General features: G+C 33.0%; 1 protein-coding gene across 1 annotated transcript; it reads left to right on the top strand.

Moving 5' to 3' along the window:
• Positions 1-5,172, top strand: LOC132755896 (uncharacterized). The gene is made up of 3 exons (XM_060746833.1): positions 1-396; positions 1,431-1,652; positions 4,216-5,172. Exons 1-3 carry the CDS (start codon positions 90-92, stop codon positions 4,437-4,439), a joined length of 753 nt encoding a protein of 250 aa, XP_060602816.1. The 5' UTR covers positions 1-89; the 3' UTR covers positions 4,440-5,172.
• The last annotated feature ends 16,678 nt before the right edge of the window (positions 5,173-21,850 follow it).

Raw genomic sequence — 21,850 nt, 5'->3', positions numbered from 1 at the left:
TGAAATAACTAAACATTTGCGGGAATTTTACATATATTGTTTTCTGCAAATAAAATATTTCATCACTAGCAAACATTTCATTTAAAGGCATGGCTATGATTGTTTTTGTTTTGTTAACATTTTTTTCAAGTTTAATGCAAGTTATAAAAGGAAATAACGAATCTTTCATGTACGAAATATATTCAAAAAATGAGATCAATGGCAACGAAATATTTACGTTTTATCAAATCTCTGTCAGTGAATGTGTTTTTAAATGTGATAAAACGTATGGTTGTTTATCTGCGAACTTTCACAAAGGAAACAAGACGTGTGTTCTCACCGACTACTATCCGAACGATGACACAAAGACGGGTATTTCAAAGGCCGACTGGATGATCTATTTTCGAAGGACGTACGGTAAGACTGAAGCTAAACATAGATGATTAAGATATGAAATGTTCCTTTTCAGGTATCTTATAAATGATTAGAAACAATTTTATCACTATGTATTCAATATATGTCGATTTGGTAAAATCAGTAAAACGGTAAAAATAATTACCAATTTAGCATAATGTATACTATATGGAATAATATTAATCGGAACTTCCACTCATTGTCGTCATTATATTACATTGAACTCAGACCATTGCGAACGTAGAAACAGACAATTAGAGCATTTCCTTAAAACATTTGTGAATTAAAGTGCTAGGGATGAAATCATTTGTTTGGATTTAAAAACATAATGCTTTCAAAATGTTTGTATGAAAAATATATAAATTACCTTAAAAGCGAATTTTGCATGTAAGAAGTCATTGCTAAACGGATGAAACCCTACTTAAAGTAACAGAATAATATTCTGTTCTGGAACATTTTATTCACTATACATTCAATATTCATGTTTAAATAAAGGCCTTATATGTTTCAGCTTTTTTTTCGAGAATCGACAATATGATTATTGAACCAATTGTATTTTATTGTTGATAAATCTTATAAAAATGTTACATTGTTGCTGTGGCTGATAGTTGGCTTTAATGGTTGAGGCATAAAAATTGAAGTCATCTTTTAATCTTTAAATGTTAGAGTTCTTTATTCCCGCCTTATTATAAGATAGACACGTATAAGGTTCTGTATTTGTCCTGGGGACAGGTAAACATTGAATGTTTTGAAGGTATTGCCTTTTAAGAAAAACGCTTGAATAACATCAATTTGATTTATTTTCATCAAAAAAATATATTACTCTGGATTGAAAACAATGAAATAAAATATTTGAGAGAAATTGTTTTTAGACTATTAAATTTTACTTTTTAAAAGTGCAGTAATTATATAATGTATATAGTTAATGGACGGTACTGATGTATACAATGATTTATCTCAAACCTATTTCCTATAAAAGAAATGTCTGTCTAACATTATACTCGTGTATTTAAATCTATGCTTTTGCCTTTTTGCAGCTGTAGACTTTTTGAAAAACGCAGAAGCATGGCAGTCGACAACACGTGTCTGGCGAGGAGTCCCTTTAACAGCTGACAAAGCCATTGATGGAGATACAAACGGTAATGCACATGAAAACTTCTGCGCTCACGTAGATATCAGCGATTCATACTGGGCAGTAGCCTTCGGTACACCTGGACCGGTCAAGACAGTCAAAATTTACCTAAGGAACGAAACTACCGGTAAGATCGTTATTTAAGTGGATAAGTTTACAACTGGATATAAGTAAAACACACCCCGGAAATTTAAAATTAGTTGTGATTGAAAGTACTGTCATGAAATGACCATTTTATTAATCATAAACCAGTAAATTTATTTTTTACCAAAATGTAAGTGTTTATAAGTATGATGTTGAAACGTTTACAAAACATTTACCGGTGGAAATTTTTGGTTAATGTTGAGGATTACGTAACCTAAAATGACATTATGTAGACAAATTTTTAATAACGTGTGTAACCGCCAGGTGCTCGGATGATAGCCTCGGCCCTTTTCTCTTACTACTAGTAAGGCGTCTCACGCGATTTTGAGGTATATTTTGTCATTTTTGGTGCAGAGATTATTCCAGTAATTGCAGGTTGACGATAGGTGTTTCGTACCATTGCCCAAATGAAAAGAAATCATTTGTTGTCATGTCAAAATTGAGGCAAAATGCCGGGTTTGAGAATAAGGGTTTATGCTATTATCCGGGCACGTGGCGGTTATACACATTATTAAATATTTGGCTACATAATGTCATTTCAGGTTACGTCATCGTTAACATTTACCAAAAGTGTCCACCAGTAAATGTTTCGTACACGTCAAACACCAAACTTATATACACTTACATTTTTGGTAAAAAAAAACACATTTGCTTATGCTTTAATAATTTGGTTAAGAATTAATTAAAGTCATACATTTACTGATTGATGATTACTAAATTGGTTGCACTACTTATCATATTACTTACTGTTTTTCTAATCCCAATTAAATCGTCATCTCATGACAGTGCTTTCAATCACAACCAATTTTAAAATTCGGGATGTGCTTAACGTATTACCAGTTGTATATATGTAAGACAAAAACTATTTGTTTAATGGAAATTATGTATATATATTCGCATAATACTGATTTAAAGAGCCATTTCTTTTAATATACACCATTCATTAATTTTTATTTTTAATAAGATATAAGGGTTTTTAATGTTTTATTTTATTTTATTATATATGCAAATATGATTTGAAGAAAGAATTACATATTTAAAAAGATGTCAGTGTTTTATTTTTTCATTTTGTCAAAAAGTTTAAAGTAGTTTATTTTGAATTATAAGATAAAAACGTACGATAGATTACAAAAAATACGTATTATGAATGATTTACAATATAACTTGATATAATTGCTTCCTTTTTCAAATACAAATGTCTTGACCTTTCTCGTGTCACACATCATATAAGACGAAATATCGCTAAAGTTTTGGGATCTATGTTCCTTTAATAACATCAACTGGTCGAATATGCCTTTTTATGTAATATTTATCATGCAACATCCTCTGTTCGTATATTTAAAATGGTAAATTTGTCTGAAGTTATCGTTTTAAGCTCTATAAATTATATATCTTACAAAAATGATATGGTTTCTGTGATAACTAATTTACATCATGTACGTCTTCTCTAGCTTATTTTATGCTTATTAACAACTAACGGAGTTTGTCTTTTTAATATAATCTTTATCTTGTAACACTATCTGAAGCACAATTATTTAAACTTTCCTTTATCTTTGGAATACAAAAAGCCTCATTCAAATAATTAATATATAATTTTTAAAAAAGCTTTCTATTGTGCGAGAATTTTCTGTCCTCATTATCAAATATAAATTGTAAAATATGTTATATTATATTTTATAATTATAGAGGTTTGCGAATAAAAAAAAAACATCAATATATATAATTATTACATATAAATGAACAGAAAAATGTCACATAAATTTGAATCCAGCAATATTAACAGCAGATTGAGTAAATGACATATATTCAAGATCAAATAACAATGTAAATATTGGTCAAATATATATAGTGTGTTGAATAAATCTTAAATTCTGTTTTTACAAACATGCAGGGGCTGTAGATATTACTAAATAAATATTCCAGATCAAGTCAGTTTGTAAAAAGTAGTTAGGTATATAATATGTATTAAATAAATTGTCAAAAATTCTGTTTTAACTAACATATAGGGGTGGTCGCTATACGTTTCCGTACAAAATATTGTGCTTTTCTATGTATGTAATTGTAAATGCAATTCAACTTTACAACACTATTATAAAATTCATGTTTGCCCTTTGTAAGGACGTAAAATGTATTCGTTTAACGTACGGTGCAAATATGATTTAAATTCCTTGATCTTGTCAAAAAATTTCATTTTGATAATTGTTTGCTTAAACTGGCTAGAAATGGGTTATTTTTTAATGAATTATTTTCATATTTAGACAAAACATCATTTAGAACAAAACCTTAATGACGATTAATCTGACTTTCACCTTGACTTTTAAATGACCTTGAACTTTAAGGTGTTATTCAATTTTTACTGCTTTTACAATGATTGATGGTGAATATTTTAGCAAGGTAATAAAATGCAATCAGTGATGGTTCTAAGATATAACAAAATAAAATATAGGTCGAGTTCAAATTTGGCTTCAGACACTATTTTCTTAAGTAGTTAAGGTGCCGGGTGCGGGGTATGAATCACTTTCAGTGACAGTTCTAGTTTATTTCAGGTTACAACCACGCTACATACACAGTGACCGTGTGCAACAATCGTGATGATGTAGATAATGGTAAAGGAACACTATGTGGCTCTTATTATGGACCGGATTCATACACACAACCTTTCATCTTAACAATAACTTGTGAAAACACAATATTTGGTAGATTCTTGAGAATCGATAAAAATTGGGAGAATCTGTGTTTATGTGAAGTATTTGTTTATCCTCCCAAATAAAGCTTGGTTTTTAATTGGAAATTTCAGTTTCAAATAACATAATTATTCAAAATGTTAAAGCTATACTGCGTTCATCTAAAAAAAAATGCGAAATTTATTGAAATCTATAAGATTCTTAATGAATATGTCTTATTTAGATAAGAAGACGTACAAACTTTGTAATAGAGGAATCTCCGTTCTTTATTATGGGTCAAGTTAAGCAAGTAAAACTGCTAGTTTTTTTAATGACACTATAAATATTTATAGTGTGTCTACTTACATGTAATAGTGTGTAGGATTTAAAGCATAACTTATGTACTTTTTGTAAAGTCAAAACATGTTAATTTTATATATTCAAAAAGATTTTTAGCAATTATCAATATTTTCAAATATTAAATTTTGAGCATAGTATATCTTTTTGAATTTTGAAAGCGGATCATAGGTTATCAAGCTCAGCCAACTTGCTTGTTACATATAAGTTTTAAATTGCTACTAGATTTCGAATCGTTATAAGCTTTTTAGTGATTCAGTGATCAATGCGAAAAGCTTATTTGTTTATGTTTAGTCATTACATGTGTATATGTTATAGTTCTTTTTAAACGGTATTACCTGATTATCAACTAAATAATGGCGTGCTTCTGGGTCATTTTGGCTATAAGTGAAGTTGAGTGATTTGATATTTTGTAGGAAATATATCATACAGCTTTGATTACCGTTTTGCTGTTTCAATAACAAATGTTTTACATTCAACACAGCTTCTAGATTCCCTCTAACACGCTTTTTTTTATCTTTATTAAACATTATAAAATACAAGTGTTCTTTTATTTGAAACTTGTTACAGTTTATTGTCTTACTGAAAATGAAAAGATGGCCTGCCCGGCACCTTTCGAGTGGTCCTGTGTTGCTTTTTGTTTGGGGAGCGGATTGGGTGCGTTCATTGAATGGCGCCCTTCTCTATTGAACTTCGATTTCATAATGTACTGACTGAAAAAAGCGGTTGTTTTTTTAATGTTTCAAACATCGTTAGATTCTTTGTTATTGTTATTTGTAAGTATAACTGCTTAATTTTCTTAAAATTTCTTGTTGCTTACTGATATATATATACATATATATATTGATGAAAAAATATTTAGAAGCGTTACATAAAAACACGTTGTTTAAATAGTGAAGTCTAGCACATAGCACTCCCCTACTTAAATCAAGATCAAGGCGGGAGCTCGCCTGGCACAAACCAACGTTTTTAAAATCGTGTGACTATTCCCAGTCTATTGAACTGTATTGCCTTAGTTTTGTCATTTGTTGTTTGAATTTTTATTGTTTCGCCGTTGAAATTTAATGTATTTTTAACAAGCCGTTTCTAATAGGAATCGATTTGTTAGAAAAAGAATGTGTATGCTAAAGTCTACCATTTAATCAAAAGACTTTTCAAAGTCTTATGAATTTCTATGACAAGCAGTCTGAAAGTCATTATGGGAATGTCATTATGTTCAAAAAGCTAAGGAATAAACACACAAGATTTGTTATTTTGCATAACAGATTGAAGTGAGATGAAATAAATTTCTTTCTCTACTATGTATCTAATGAAATCATTTTTTTATTTGTAAAAGAAAACAGACATTTTCTCGAAATTTTGTATTATATCTTATACACAGAGCTACTATTGAAGAAGAAATTACAATTATGCAAACGAGGTCGAGTACCGATAAGAAATGGTCCAATAAAAATATTCATATGATATGTATTATTAACTACAAACATAAACCCATATAAATTCATAACGATTTAATAAAAGAGATGTCCAGTATTATATATGCGCATGCGTCCCATAAATATGTGCAAGATGTTTAACTTTAAATCCTTTTGCGCTAAAACTATTTAGCTGTTTTTTGTGGGTTTTTTTTTTCACCTTTCGTCAAAAAAGATTATACATGGAAGATTCAAAAATTTATGACAACGTGGTAAAATATTACAAGTAAGAATGCCATTAACACAAACTACAATGTAATATGATGGTATTGAATTAATACGGAGCACCATGATGTAGTTCTCGGAGCCTTTGAATTTTGGTATCTGGCGAGAACGAAGGTCGAGCGAGATATCAATTTTCACAGAGAGTAACAAAATATATATGGACTGGATCTACGGTTATAGGGAAAACAGCAAATTGTCGTTCCAAAAAAACTACCAAGCCAAGCAAAAAATCTCTCGCTCATATTGCTTGGGTTAAGCTTTGGTTCTCACATTAACCACTTTTAAAAAAACCCTTGTACAAAAACGAATTTGAAATGGAATCAGACAAACAATGTTTTTAACAGTTGTCTATGCAATATGTGTTATTTTTTACGCAAAAAATTTTGCTTTGTTATGCTTCAGACAGAACAAATTGTATTTGCACTATTTGTGTGCGTATTTTAAGGTGAAAATATATAGGTATACAATAAAATGATGTATTGATCTGAAATGTATGTATGCATGTGATATTTATGTTTTTATGAAAGAATATTTAATAAAAGAAGTCTTAAGCGATATTTTTGTTAGCAAAAATGTGACAGAATATAAACAAAAATGAATACAAAGTCATATAGAGTACCAGGTAATCTGGTTCTATTTAATTGATAGGTCACATGATCTGATGAATATTCAATATGCTGTGCTACTACATAATCATACAAATCTTATTAGTAAAATGCACAAAATGAATTGAAACCTTTTTCTGTGAAATGTGTTACTTTAAATTGTAAATGGCTTTTAGAATGTCCAATAAATTTGTGTTTCATCTATTTTGTTTTTTATGCCATGAATTAGCCCTTTTTAGTTTAAAATTTAATCGCAGTGAAAGTCATGTTTATTTGAATTACTTTGAATGGTTTATATTTTTACAGTATAACCAGATTATTATTTTTCTCATATTTTATACGAGTTTAAGAAATACCTTTATTTTGTAACTGTATACCTAAATTTTCCACCATTGTGGGGCGCCGTTATATGTCGCAACGCCGCTAAATGTCGCACATGCCGTTAAATGTCGCACCATTGCCGCTCAATGTCAAAACATCGTCTGCCATTAAATGTCGCAATGGTAACGTTAAATGTCGCACATTTTTTTTACCGTTAAATGTAGCAACGCTACCGTTGAATGTCGCAAAAAGAAAATTCATCTTGCAAGTTGCTGGCGCTATCGTGTTAATATCACCATTATGTGTGTAATCTGGGGTCAAACTATCTATCACATAAATAATGACTTGCTATTAAGTGATTAATATGAAGTGATCTTAGTCGGTATTATAAATTGACGACAACAATCTGTCCAACCCTTGGTGAATTAACACATTTGTACACGTTTTTGTATCCCGCATTTTCGAAGAAAAAGAGGGATACATAAAAAGACTCCGTATGTTCGCCCTTTAACTCAGCTATTTATCAAGGGATTTTTTTGATATAACATAATTATGTTCATCAAATTAGGACGATCTGTCATGCCAAATAACCAGACCTTCACAGTGGTCCCACTTTGAGATCAGAGGTCAACATTGTCTGATAGAGGGTACAATTCGTGTCGGGTAACTTTTTAGTCCATCAAGTTATTTCAAATTTCTTGGCACAAATGCTCACTACATAAGACAACAAGCTTGCGAGACAATGGTCACAGTCCACATTGTTTGATTGGGTGTATATTTCCTGCTCAATCCATAACGTTTTAATCTACGATGGGATTTTGAAATAATATTACACACATGTTTATCATAATAGGATCGCATACACAGCACCCATAATCCTACCTCACACTTTAAGGTCAAAGTTTAAAGTGATATGTTATAATGTATTTTGTGTCAGATCCACAACTTTTTCACTCATCAATTTTTTTTAATTATATAAATACTCACCATAAAACAATAAGTCATGCGACTCACTCTGGCCTCTACCAAGGCATGGTGTTATTTTCCTTGTCCGTAGAAAATCTTCGAAAATATTAGCTATTCAAGTGAAACTTAAAATATCAATAGATAACAGCAAAGGGGAATACACTGTAACTCAATCTTGAATATATTTAATAGTTTCCCTGTATGCACTTATTGTCTTTGAAACAAACTCCTCTAATGTATTGTAGTTGACACATACACTGGAGATATTTCATTATAATTCTATGATGAATTTGTTGTTTCCTGTGCATTTATCAAGATTTTGCACTGGATCTCAAACTGTCAAAATAATACTATTGTGTGTTTCATGTAAAACTTACTTTGGGCTGGGGACGTTGGTAACTTGGAATTATAAGTATATTACCACAGGCTTTATCATATTGACAGTTTTATAAATTCGATTGATGCAAAAATCTGACAAGTTCTTTGGCTTCTTTTGACAAGTTTATGCTTTTGAACTTCTTCACATAAATCATATAGATATGCAAGGGACGACTCGAATGCAGACATTTTCCTTATTGGTCCTACCTTGCGAGCTAAATGCTTATATAAAGATAATACTTACGTGCCAAACATAGTATAGTTTTAATCTAGCTACTTAGGTTTACCTCTGTTTTTCAATTGGCAACAAGCAATGTAATAGGAAATTTTTGTTTAGAAACCAACCATATGTCGGGCGACAAAATTCAATCGCATATTCGGCGGTTTTAGCAATTACGAATTCTAGGAGCAATTCAATGTGACAGTACGGTGTCCCGTAAGGGTCATCGTGAAACAATAACGAATGTGAATATTCGAAACAAGGAAATAACGATAGTACAAAGTCGATGGTAGGATTACGAAAGTCGAAAGGGCAATGATGAAAAGTCAAAAAAACAAAATCACGTGGGTGAAAAACTCGAAAAGAGTTCGTGTTTCAACTTTTGACCCCTACCCTCGCGTTTTGTTATCTCGAAACATTAAAATTTGGAAAAATATTTTTCCCCTTTTCATTGTTTTTTGGAAATTTTTTTATTTTATTTCAAAAACGTGGGTTACATTAGTCCCAAAACATTTAAAATTTTCTGAAAATTTGTTTTGTTTAAAACATTAATACATGAAATGAGAAAATTTTCTTTTTAGTTTATGAAACCCGCCTCATTTTGAAATTTCCATCGGCTTTTAATTGCGATCACTATTATTGCCTTGATAAGTCATTCGCATAATTTAGGCATTGGACGAGGAGGAGATCAAAGTTTCCTTAAGAAAGAGAGAAATTAACGGAGATCTACCGGAAAAGGTATCTAGCGCCATAAAATCTTGTATTCCGTTCCTTATAGTTTGGTGTCGTTGAAATTAATGACCAATTTACAGAAAAGTTGGGGTGTCTCTCAGAAGCTATAATCGCAACAAAATTACTTGAAAATTGCAGACTCGACTTGATTGAGCCTGTACATGAAGGATAATGAAAATGTGCAACATCCCCTCACATTCCTAGCTTCAATGAGCGGTACTCAATTTTCAACACTTTAAAGTGCTGGAATCAATGTTATTATCAGTTCTTGCAAATTGGACCGGTTGAAATTTCAGGCAGTTTTATCAATATCATAGCGGCGTGTATATTGACATTATTAGAAATTAGCAATAAATTCAGTCTATTAAAATATATACTAGTTTTACTTACAAGAGTGACATGTGTAGCAAAAAAATTAGTAGGAATGCTTTGAAGTATAATGATTAAAGCAACTAGCGAAACACGGTCAACTTAAGAAACATTTTAAACATGTTTGTGTTTCATTGGACAGCTATCATAATCTATACTTGCTAAAATCTCCAAAACAAAAAATTGCGACTTAAGTTGGCGTTCTTTATCCATTCTAACGATAGTTGCTATTTTAACTTTAGCAAGTGTGTTCTAAACAATAAGTCATACTCGCACTGATCATGACTTCTAAATATAACATACAAATCATGTAGAGAAATTGAGACCAAATGTCATTGTTTTACATGTAAAGTATGTAAGAAATATTTATAAATGACTAAAAATGTAATGTTCGAGACTGTCGTTATAAGAAAGCGCTCATTTACATCGTTTCTCCTAGTGGTGTGCCATACATAAATGATCTAGAAAAATATTTTTATCAAGTGTCATGTCTCTTGAATCTCTTAATTGTATTTTATTCCAGCTTTTAATATTTTACGTTATTCCATAAGTCAAAAAGCAAAGTCGCCAAGATTTTACAATTCATGATAATTTCGAGACCGCATAATCAATGTTGTCTTTCATGCCGTTTATTAGCAAAGGAACACTCCAGAGAGATTGGTTTAAAGAATTATTGTGGGTTTGAACAATAATGATTGTCATTATCTACAAAAAAACCTTGACATCGCAGTATTTGAGTTATCAATGAGACCCATATAAAGTAGAGCGGTTTAGCAGAAATGTTCGATACTCTGAATTCTAAACCTATCTTTAATTAAAATCTAACCCATTCTTTTCCATAAATTAGTGCATTATCATCAAGTCTTCTCCATACACGTATATATTTCATATCAGAATATTCAACAGATGAATGATCTTTGAACATTGTGCAAGAAATGTACGATACTGAAATGTTCGAGACAAGTTATTACATCATCAAGTTAGCACGTCATAAGCAATTGCGTCATTTGCAATCAATAAGGTTCGAAAGAAAACAGATTATTTTTACTGACCTTGGTGTTGTTATTCACGGAAACGGATACATTTTGAGAGTGGCAAGTCAAATTTAATATTATTTATTTTAAAAATTCCGTTTTACTTAAATGAATGAATTTTTGTATAAATTTGTTAAATAGTTTATATAAAAGATACTTTTGAATAAAAAATGTCTACATGTATTCGTAAAATATAATAAATGATATGTGAAATGTTCACTACATTTGGTATCGAACCTTTCATTTCTATTTAATGGTGCCTTTTTACATCCTTTGACTTATTATCAAATAATATGCATTGAAGTTCTTCAAATGACAAATAATTGATAACATCTCGTTATTTTCATGTCAGGAAAAATTGTTCTAGAGGGAAATTTTGCCCTTTTAATAAACATATGAAATCACTCAAATGCACGGTGTATGGAAGTTGGCAGTTTTATCTTGTTTAATCAAATAAATGCCATGCTTTTTTCATCTAAATTTTTTTTTCTAAATATCCTTAGCTTAAGAACACAAAGGATGTTTTTAAAGTTGCATGGGATATCCTCCTTGCTCATGAAATAGTTTTAGATGTTCGGTATCGAACATTTCAAAATTGCAGTGAACATTTCTGAATATTAATGGCTTAAAATGTCTTGTAAATAAAGTAACTATTTAGGTCAAAATACTTTAATAAATAGAATATCTTTTTGTTGATATTTTTCTCCTTTTTTGATCGTCTGTCCGTTTGTACGTCTGTCCCGTTGCTCTTTTATCTGTCCTAAATGTTTCTTTTTTTTAAAAGAGTAAATGATTTTATTTTTTTACAGGCAGAAAAATGGTCCAGAGCAGAGATATGTCGAGACTATAGAAGAAGACTTAAACAAAAAGATGAAGAAGGCTATTTGAAGAAAGAAAGAAAGAAAGAGACGAAGAAAATGTTACGTACCTTCCGCACAATTGTCTGATAGCGAATGAAGAAAAGGAACATTAAAAATAAAACCAATTTGCAAATTCATAGGCAAATAAGCGATTAGAAGAGCAAGAACGAAACCAAATTGAGGAGTCTGCAGCAGAGACAAGTGGTCACGAAAGTGTTGACCCTTCAAATAGCAACCTTCTACAAGTAGCTCTACCTTTTCCTTATCGCCGTCGTGGGTCACAAAAGAGAAAATCAAATGAAATGTCACGAATGCGAAAGCAACTAGCATCATTGAAATCTGAAATATCAACCGTAAAACGAAAATTAGGACAAGCTCAAAGGAGAAACCAAAGGTTGATAAAATTATTAGACTACAGACCAAAACGTCAAATTCCAAGTAAATACAAATTAAAGAAAAATCAAGAAGTAACCAAAAAACCGTGTATTCAAAGTGAACCTGATAGGGTATTGATGTGGTATTCAGATGAAGCTGAGCAAGTAGCAGCTGGAGAAACTATAAAAGTACAAACCCCAATAAAGTCACCAAATGTAACAGAAGAGAGAATAGTTAAAGAGACAGACATGACACCTAAGGCTAGAGCTGAATCAATTATGCAGTCTGCCAAATTTACCTCTGAACAAAGAAATGCGGTACGAAAAGATTTAATACTTAGTGGTGCTTTGGCAAAAAAGTTAAAACAAAAGAGTCAAGGTCATTCTAAAGGAACTGTAAAAAACATTCACTCAATAATATCTGGTGCTATTATAAGAAAATACAGGATTGCAAAAGAGATATGCTCCAGAACAGGACTCAATAGAAACACTATGTCTCGATACATGCATGGGAAAGAAAAATCAAAACTTTGTCAGTCAAAACTACTAACCTTCAAACGCAAATACGAAGAAAACGTTATTGCCTTTCTTGAACGTGATGACAGCAGTCGTTCACAACCAGGCAAAGCAGACAAGAAGAAAATCGGAGAAGAAGTAAAGCAGACACGAGTTCTCACTGATTACCTAGAAAATCTTCATTCGAAATATCTATCTGAAAATCCTAATACATATGTCTCATTAGCTACATTTTGCCTAATAAGACCACAGCATATTTTACGTTGTGAGTTAATTTCAAGAAACAGTTGTCTCTGCACAAAACATCAGAATATGGCACTTACACTTAAAGCAATGTGCAATGAAGGCATGCTAGTTTCATCTAATCCAGAGTCCTTTCTGAAGAAAAATATTGATATGACGAGTTGCAGACAACAAATTAAGGATGAAATCAGTTTATCACAGTGGAAGAGGGTACAAGTAAATGAACAAGAGGGCCATGATGGCCCTAGATCGCTCACCTGACTTATCAAACTCATCCAAACAAGTACCTAGACAAGCATTCTGACCAAGTCTCATGACAGGTGAGTCAAAAATGTGACCACTACAGTGTTAACAAGGATTATCCATATTTGAGCAGTGCGACCTAGTTTTTTACCCAGGTGACACATATTCAAACTTGACCTAGAAATCATCAAAACAAACTTTCAGACCAATGTCCAGGAAACTTGGATCAAAACAGTAGCAACTAGAGTGTTAACAAGATTTTTCTATTTTTAGCTCCGGTGACCTAGTTCCACATGCAATTTCGAACTCATCCAAACAATTACCTAGACAAGCATCCTGACCAAGTTTGATGATAATTGAGTCGAAAATGTGACCACTAGAATGTTAACAAGGTTTTTCCATATTTGGGCTGTGTGACCAAGTTTTTCATCCAAGATGACCCATGTTCGAACTTGACTTAGAAATCATCAAAACAAACTTTCAGACCAATTAACAGAATATTTGGATCACAACAGTAGCCACTAGAGTGTTAACAAGGTTTTTCTATTTTTAGCTCCTGTGACCTAGGTTTTCATCCGAGATGACCCATGTTCGAACTCATCCGAGCTATCACCAAGACAAGCATCTTGATTAAGTTTGATGTTGATTGATGCAAAAATGTGACCACTAAAGTGTTAACAAGGTTTTTATTTTTAGCTCCGGTGACCTATTTTTTCATTCGAGATGACCGATGTTCGAACTCATCCGAGCTATCACCTAGACAAGCATCCTGACCAAGTTTGATGATGATTGAGGCAAAATTGAGACCTCTAGAGTGTTAACATGGTTTTTCTATTTTAGCTCCTGTGACCTAGTTTTTCATCCGAGATGACCCATGTTCGAACTCATCTGAGCTTTCACCTAGACAAGCATCTTGACCAAGTTTGATGATGACTGATGCAAAAATGTGACCGCTAGAGTGTTAACAAGGTTTTTCTATTTTAGCTCCAGTGACCTAGTTTTTCATCCGAGATCACCCATGTTCGAACTCATCCGAGCTATCACCTAGACAAGCATCTTGAGCAAGTTTGATGATGATTGATGCAAAATATGACCGCTAGAGTGTTAACAAGGTTTTTCTATTTTTACCTCCGGTAACCTACTTTTTCATCCGAGATGACCTTTGTTCGAACTCTTCCGAGCGATCAACTAGAGAAGCATCCTGACCAAGTTTGATGATGATTGGGTCAAAAATGTGACCACTAGAGTGTTCACAAGGTTTTTTTATTTTTAGCTCCTGTGACCTAGTTTTTCATCAGAGATGACCCATGTTCGAACTCATCTAAGCAATTGACTAGACAAGCATTCTGACCAAGTTTGATGATGATTGGTTCAAAAATGTAACCACTAGAGTGTTCACAAGGTTTTTCTATTTATAGCTCCTGTGACCTACATTTTCATCGGAGATGACCCATGTTCGAACTCATCCAGGCAATTGACTAAGCAAGCATCCTGACAAAGTTTGATGATGATCGGTTCAAAAATGTGACCGCTAGAGTGTTCACAAGCAATTGTGGACGTCAACGGACGACGGACATTCACCGATCCTAAAAGCTCACCCTGAGCAAGCTCAGGTAAGCTAAAAAGGAAATACCAAGTAAGTTATGAGAATTGTTCAACCTGTAATTGATAAAGACTCATTCATTCTCAAAGGGCTGATTTTCAAGAACATGTTATGAGAATGCGAACTCAGTATGAACAAATACGTTGACTAAGCAAAACTTGTGCAGAAACCATGTCTTAATCCATATGGATTTTGCTGAGAACTATAGTAACTGTTGCAAAACGCTTGACGAAATCCAAAGTGCATATTGGTGTCAAACTAGTGTAACATTGCATCCAATAGTTGTGTATTACAGAACCAGCGAAGATAAGGATATTTCACACCAAAGTTATGTAAAAGTGTCAGACACATTATCACATAACTCAACTGCTGTATTGGCATTTTTAGATGCTATAATGCCAAATATCAAGTTGTTCGTATCACTGGATGGACAGTCCGACGAGTCAGTATCGGAATAAATTGATATTTGATACTGTAGCAAATCATGTGACATTATATAATTGTAATGCCACATGAAATTACTTTGAATCCGGGCGTTGTAAGGGTCCGTGTGACGGTCTTGGCGGGACGGTCAAACGAATGGCCGACACTGCAGTCAAATCTGGAAAAGTTGTAATTCAAGATGCAACCGAATTTCATAGCTGGGCAATTCAGTCAAGTATTTCAAGTATCAAATTTAAATATGTGTCAGATGCAGATATTTGTTCAAAGGAGGATTCTTTGAAACCCACTTTAGGTAAGCTCAAACCTGTTTTGGGAACCATGAAACTGCATGCTGTGATGGGAATAGGAAACTCTACTGTTTATGTAAGAGACACAAGTTGTTACTGTTCTGTATGTATTACAAACACTAGCACATGTGGTTCCTGGAAACAGGCCACTACTAGGAAGGTTACAGATGCATCGAAGGAAATATTTCATGTGATCGACCCAAGTCACCCGTAACTCACGACCCAGTAGATCAATCCTTGTGTAATAATCCTCAATCTCCTGTCACATAAAACCCTGCATCAGCATGTAATTCTCTTTCCCCGTCATTCTCTTGTGGTGATTATGTAGCCGCAGTGTATAACAAGATATGGTATATATGAAGGGTAATCGATAAAGATGATAGTGATGGGGACGTTGAAATTTCATTTATGGAGCGCAAGAAATGCTTCTTTCAATGACCCTCCAGGGATGACAACTTATGGGTTAAGAAAACAGATGTTTTGTGTAATGTTGGAAAGCCAGAAGCCACTGGAAAGTCTAAGCGCATGTTCAAAATTTCTGATAGTGACAAAGTTATGATTGAATCTTGTTTTCATAGCAAACAGTGTTTGTTTTAATTGAGAAAATTCATTTTGAAATGTTCGAGACTTCCATGAAAGAAGTTTGATAAATACATATATTCTTACATGTTTATGAAGTTGGTATTTTAAACAACGCTTTGTCTGTCAAAACAGTTTATTGAATTAAGTTTGTTTGTGTTTTTGAGGCGTTAATTTCATTTAGTAACATGATATAGTAACATGTCGAACATTTCAAAACGTTATTCTGGACTTATAAGTTTCCACGCTGATTATATCGCTTCGAAGAATTTAATTTTAACCCATGCATTTAATTGAACCCATGCAGGAATCAAATCGATGATGTCTTTAAATTACTCTTAGTTTATGACAATTTCTTGAAGCATACACCCTTACTATGTCAGGATTGTTACGTTAATATACACATATTATATATGCAAAGAAGCATGCAATTTTGTACAAAATTCTTTTGGAAATTTTGTAAATTGACATATGATTAATGCAAAGTCTAATGCATAATACAAAGATACATTTATTTTGTATGTGTCAATACATAGAAATAACTAAAGAGGTTTGAAATATTCGATACAAAGATTTGAAATATCCGAGACATTTTTAACATTGGTACAGTTTTAACAGATAACGACTTTTCGTTGAATTGTTACGCTATATAGTATTATAGAAATGAATGCACATGTTTTTACATTAAAATCTTTTTATTGATGTATTATTAAAATAACAAAGATCAAAAAGTGGGAAATTATGTGTTGATACTGCTCATTGCATTAAGTTTTCTATGAACAAGCTAATATATATATAGCCAAATCGGATATGATTTACGTAAAGTTCCAATAAATAACATTGTATTTTTTGTTGTATTTTGCTGGTGTAAATATTTATAATGGAATTCCATTAAGGCGTGTATTAATGAAATGTTCGATACAAAATGTATGTTAGATTGGGTCATATAGCCTTTTAATTAAATATGTTAGACCTAATCATTGAGGTTTGTTTTGTTACATATGTAGCTAGTTTGAAAAAGTGTCTTCTCAAAGAAAATAAACTATAATAAGATTGCCTTTAACCTTAATACCAGCAGACATAATAATACTCGAACATTTCATTGCATAAAAAATATACCTTCACATATCAAATATATGAAGCTCTCACTAAAAATCTATGGATATGATGATCATGAAATAATTTTAGCTGAGATTTAGACATATTGGAGGAACCAAAATAACAATAAATTACCAGAAATTGAAAAATATTTATTTTTTCTTCTTTTCTCTTTGGATATCACAATTCCCCTGAGAATGGGTGTCTTACTCTTATGTGGTGAATAGCCTGCTTATTAAAATAGATAAATACAGAATCCCTAAGGAAGCCCAACACGGCAAAATTGAAAATAATGCAGGCTCGGTTTGATTGAGCCTGTTCATGGACGGTACTGGAAACTGCAAGTTACCGTCCACGCCCCCTAGCACCGGCTTAAGCAGAATTCAACATTTAAACGTGAAATTGTAAAATTTTGAATTTAGAAACATCCGCAGATGTGTTCATACGGCGGTTATCATGGAACCTTCAATGTGACACTTCCGTGCCATTCCATGAAAAGCGGTGTATGGTCCCCAATTAATAAAAAGCGTGTGCCCTAAACGAGAAAACAATGGGCGGAACTAAATAAAATGGAATTTTGAAAGGGGATCAGAGGTTATGAAGCCTGCGTATCACAGATAAGACGTCAAAAGACAAATTTAAAAAGCAGGCAACATGTCCTAAGGGTGATTCAACATTATTCAAGTAGGAATATTGGAACCACCCAACTAGAAAATGCCGAAAAGTTGAAACTCAAAATACCACAAGCACAACAATAATGTCGTGCTGAACGATCTTCAAGGATCGAAAATATAACATCATTGATTAAATGTACGGGGAGACTTTTTACAGCCGCCACACGGGACAAATAACACGGATGTGTACATAACACTTCGCTGGTTGCAAATACCTTAAGTGCATTGTAGACGGGTTTGATTTTCAGAAAAGACCCTCCGTTAAGAGTCTATAGGCACTTTTGAGTACAAGCAGGTAATCGTTTTTACATAATTCGGGTACGCTGAATGACCACAAATGCACTCTCAAATCATGACTTTTGAAATACAAGTGTGCGCTTGGAACATTTGTCCGCTACATGTAGTCTTACAAAGAGGGCTATAATTATCCCAAATCCATGAATGACAAAATTGTTAACCAGATTTTTTAGACACTTTAAGGAAAAAATTTGTTCTAAGTGAAAGTATGAGTTTGGTCTTTGATTTACATCATAAGCTTGGTTTTAATGGGACTCATTGTTCATACGTACCATATATTTATGTAGAATTATTAACAGGCATCAATTAATGAGAAAGTTATAGATCGGACACAATCATCTTCTTTCGTTTATATCATGATTTATGATACAAAAGTTTAACTGTAGACATAACCCTTCTTGTGCATGACACGACCTTTTCAAATTACACATTTACGCAAAGTTATTGTCGTTCCATGACAGCGGCATATACAATTAGCAAGATTTAAATATTTTCACCCGTACAACGCCCGCTCTAGGTCAATCAAAACAAATAATTTATTATCCCATGATAACAAAATAGACGACAAAAGTTCTAACACAGGGACCTCAACCACCATGTTCTTGTCGGGTTACCTATATAAGCAAATGAAATACTATCCTCATGTACGAAGCTCGGCACTAATATGTAGGGGCTTCTATCGGATAAACACCATATGGAATATTTCTCTTAAAAGAAGAAACATTAACTCTATTATTCAGGAAAGTAGTATATTTCATGAAAAAAAAATCGAATGCCAGCCTGGATGGCGATTCCTAATTTACTTTTGGAAATACTAAGACTTTTTTTAAATATAAGATCGTGCATGGAAAATTGTTGACTGGGTTCCCCACTAATAGACTTTTACAAAATTGTCTTTCTTGATAGACATGACCCTGATCTTTGGACTGTTGAATTGGCTCTCATGCACTACACGTCTCAGTACATGTTCTTGTGCAATTAACATTGACATAAGAAATAACCAAATATTTTTATGTAATCCCTGTTTGAAGATTAAGTAATAATATAAAGTACATCATTTCCCAATCCGTTATAGGCCGTATATTTATGCTTTACTATTCCTTAACGACAGAATACTAACATGCACATCTTTTTTTAAAGCACTTTCAAGTCTAACTTGAGGAGTTGAGCTTCAAACCTGGGTCTTTCTTATGATATTGTATCAATGTGCCACACATTAATGCAATTTATTAAAAATGACAGATATGGACGGGATTAAAAACGAACAGACAGGGACAAGCTCTTACTGAGAGATTTGTAAAAAATGTCTGCTATCTTCATGTTTGTTTTTCATTCCAAAAGCAGACTTTTGCCTCCCATAACCAATGATTCATCCTATAGGCTGGGGATGTAAGGAATTAATCTAAACGCCAAATTGTGATCGCAAATACCCCTAACTGACACAAGAAGACACTCGGACAGATAGACAGACTGACAGACATTCGAGCAGGTCCACCTCAGGGCAATACAAATTCTTTTTTTTAAAAAAAAACATCGCAGTAATTTTAAGAACAAGCATTGTATTCTTTGAAGTATAAAAATAACATCTAAATAACAAAGTGAACGCAAATATGACTCTCATTTACGTTGTATAAGGGTATAAATTATGACCTTTTTGCACCATAAAGTTTGTAGTTTTCATGGATGTTTTTTCAAAGGCTGCGCTTGGAAAAAATAGAGAAAATAAGAATCCCTAAAGAAAGCCCAACACGGCAACATTGAAAATGTTGCAGGCTCGGTTTGAATGAGCCTGTTCATGGACGGAACTGTCAAGTGCAAACTAACGTCCACGCCCCCTAGCACCGGCTTTAGCATAATTCAACATGAACTGGTACAATTTGGAATTTAGAAACATCCGCAGATGTGTTCATATGGCGGTTATCATGGAACCTTCAATGTGACACGTAAGTGCCATTCCATAAAAAGCGGAATATGGTCCCCAAGTAAAAACATGCGTGTGCTCTAAACGAGAAAACAATGGGCGGAACAACATAACATGGCATTTCGATAGGGGATCAGAAGTTATGAAGCCTGCATATCACAGATAAGATGTCAAAAGACAAATTTAAAAAGCAGGCCACATATTCCAAGATGAAGGAATACTGGAACCACCCAACAAGAAAATAACCGTATAGAATGAACTAAATTAGAAGGACAACAAAATTGACGTGCTGAACGATTTTTAAGGATCAGAAATATAACATCTCTGATTGAATGTACGGGGCGACTTTTTACAGCCTCTACACGGCAGAAACAACGATGATGTGGCAATATATTAGTATCACTGCTATTCTAATGAAAGAAAACATGCCTAGTAAAATGCCTACTTATGCTTGTTTACTTTAATTATAATACAGTGAATAAAACATAGGAAATTGTCAGCCATTTTGAAATCCAAGATGGCTGCCACAATAAATTATATTGCTTTTGCATCTATTCCTCTCATTCACACTTCAGCAGACTAAAATAAGCAAAGCCTTAAATTAAAATGCCAAAAAAATCTGTAAATATCTCGCCCATGGGAGAATTAAAGTAAAATTAAAAAAATCAATGGCGGCCATTTCGAAATTGATTTTTAAAGGTCAAGGACTAAAAATACAGCCGTGGTAGAGCAAAAAATGAATTCAGCGTACTCGAAGTAGGTTAGTAAGCCCAACTACCTGCTTGTACTAAAAAATGCCGTTAGGATGAACATTTTCCCAAAATCAAACTAGTCTCTTGCTTTGGTTGTACATGTACTAGCAAATAAATTTAGTAAACAATGAAACATTTAAATAACATAATGATTGACACTGAAGTATCATGTTGTATAAACATCAGCCCGTAAGATTAAATATGTCAAAGAGGAACATGTTTGGGTCCAAATCGCGGTTTTCAATTTTGCCGTGTTGTACTTTCTTTAGGAATTCTTACTTTCTCTATTTTATCGCCAAATTAGCGTTGTTTGTGCCGTGTGGAGGCTGTAAAAGGTCATTTAAGGGTGTTGGTTTAAATTCGGTCGGAATGTTGAATTCGTAAGTTTGTATATCATTTCTTTGTAATAAAGGTTAGATTTTTATAAAATGCACGGCTTTCTTTGCAATTTGTTACGTTTGTTGCCTGCATGTTGACATACAGACTTGTTTCTTAAGAGGCAAGAACCATAAACATACTCCAGAGATTTATCAAGTTTGAGGCGAATGCCGCCGAGCCGGAATTGTCAATATTCCTCTATAGATTACGACCTACAAACAAGTCCGATACACGATTTAAGTACATTTATTTAAGATATGGTGATCTGCAGCTAAAACTCATTAAGCAATACCTGACGTCGACGGCCACTAATGAAAGATGTGATTGTCTATTTACAAGAAGTATTCTTAAACAAAGACTAATTACTTTATATTACATGTAACCTTTTACTATTTCACGTTAAAATGTTGAATTCTGCTTAAGCCGGTGCTAGGGGGCGTGGACGGTAACTTGCACTTTCCAGTACCGTCCATGAACAGGCTCAATCAAACCGAGCCTGCAACATTTTCAATTTTGCCGTGTTGGGCTTTCTTTAGGGATTCTGTATTCATCTATTTTACCTCATAT

This window comes from Ruditapes philippinarum, unplaced genomic scaffold (genome assembly GCF_026571515.1).
Source record: "Ruditapes philippinarum isolate M1 unplaced genomic scaffold, ASM2657151v2 ctg659_1_1_1_1, whole genome shotgun sequence".
Taxonomy (NCBI): domain Eukaryota; kingdom Metazoa; phylum Mollusca; class Bivalvia; order Venerida; family Veneridae; genus Ruditapes; species Ruditapes philippinarum.
Note: the sequence above shows the minus strand (reverse complement) of the source record. Positions and strands in the feature narration are given on the sequence as shown.

Bases quoted from the DNA above. Each gene is read 5' to 3' on its own strand.
- LOC132755896 (XM_060746833.1), top strand. From the start codon at position 90: ATGGCTATGATTGTTTTTGTTTTGTTAACATTTTTTTCAAGTTTAATG. The intron at 397-1,430 runs GTAAGACTGAAG...GCCTTTTTGCAG, and splicing joins CTATTTTCGAAGGACGTACG to CTGTAGACTTTTTGAAAAAC. The intron at 1,653-4,215 runs GTAAGATCGTTA...AGTTTATTTCAG, and splicing joins CCTAAGGAACGAAACTACCG to GTTACAACCACGCTACATAC.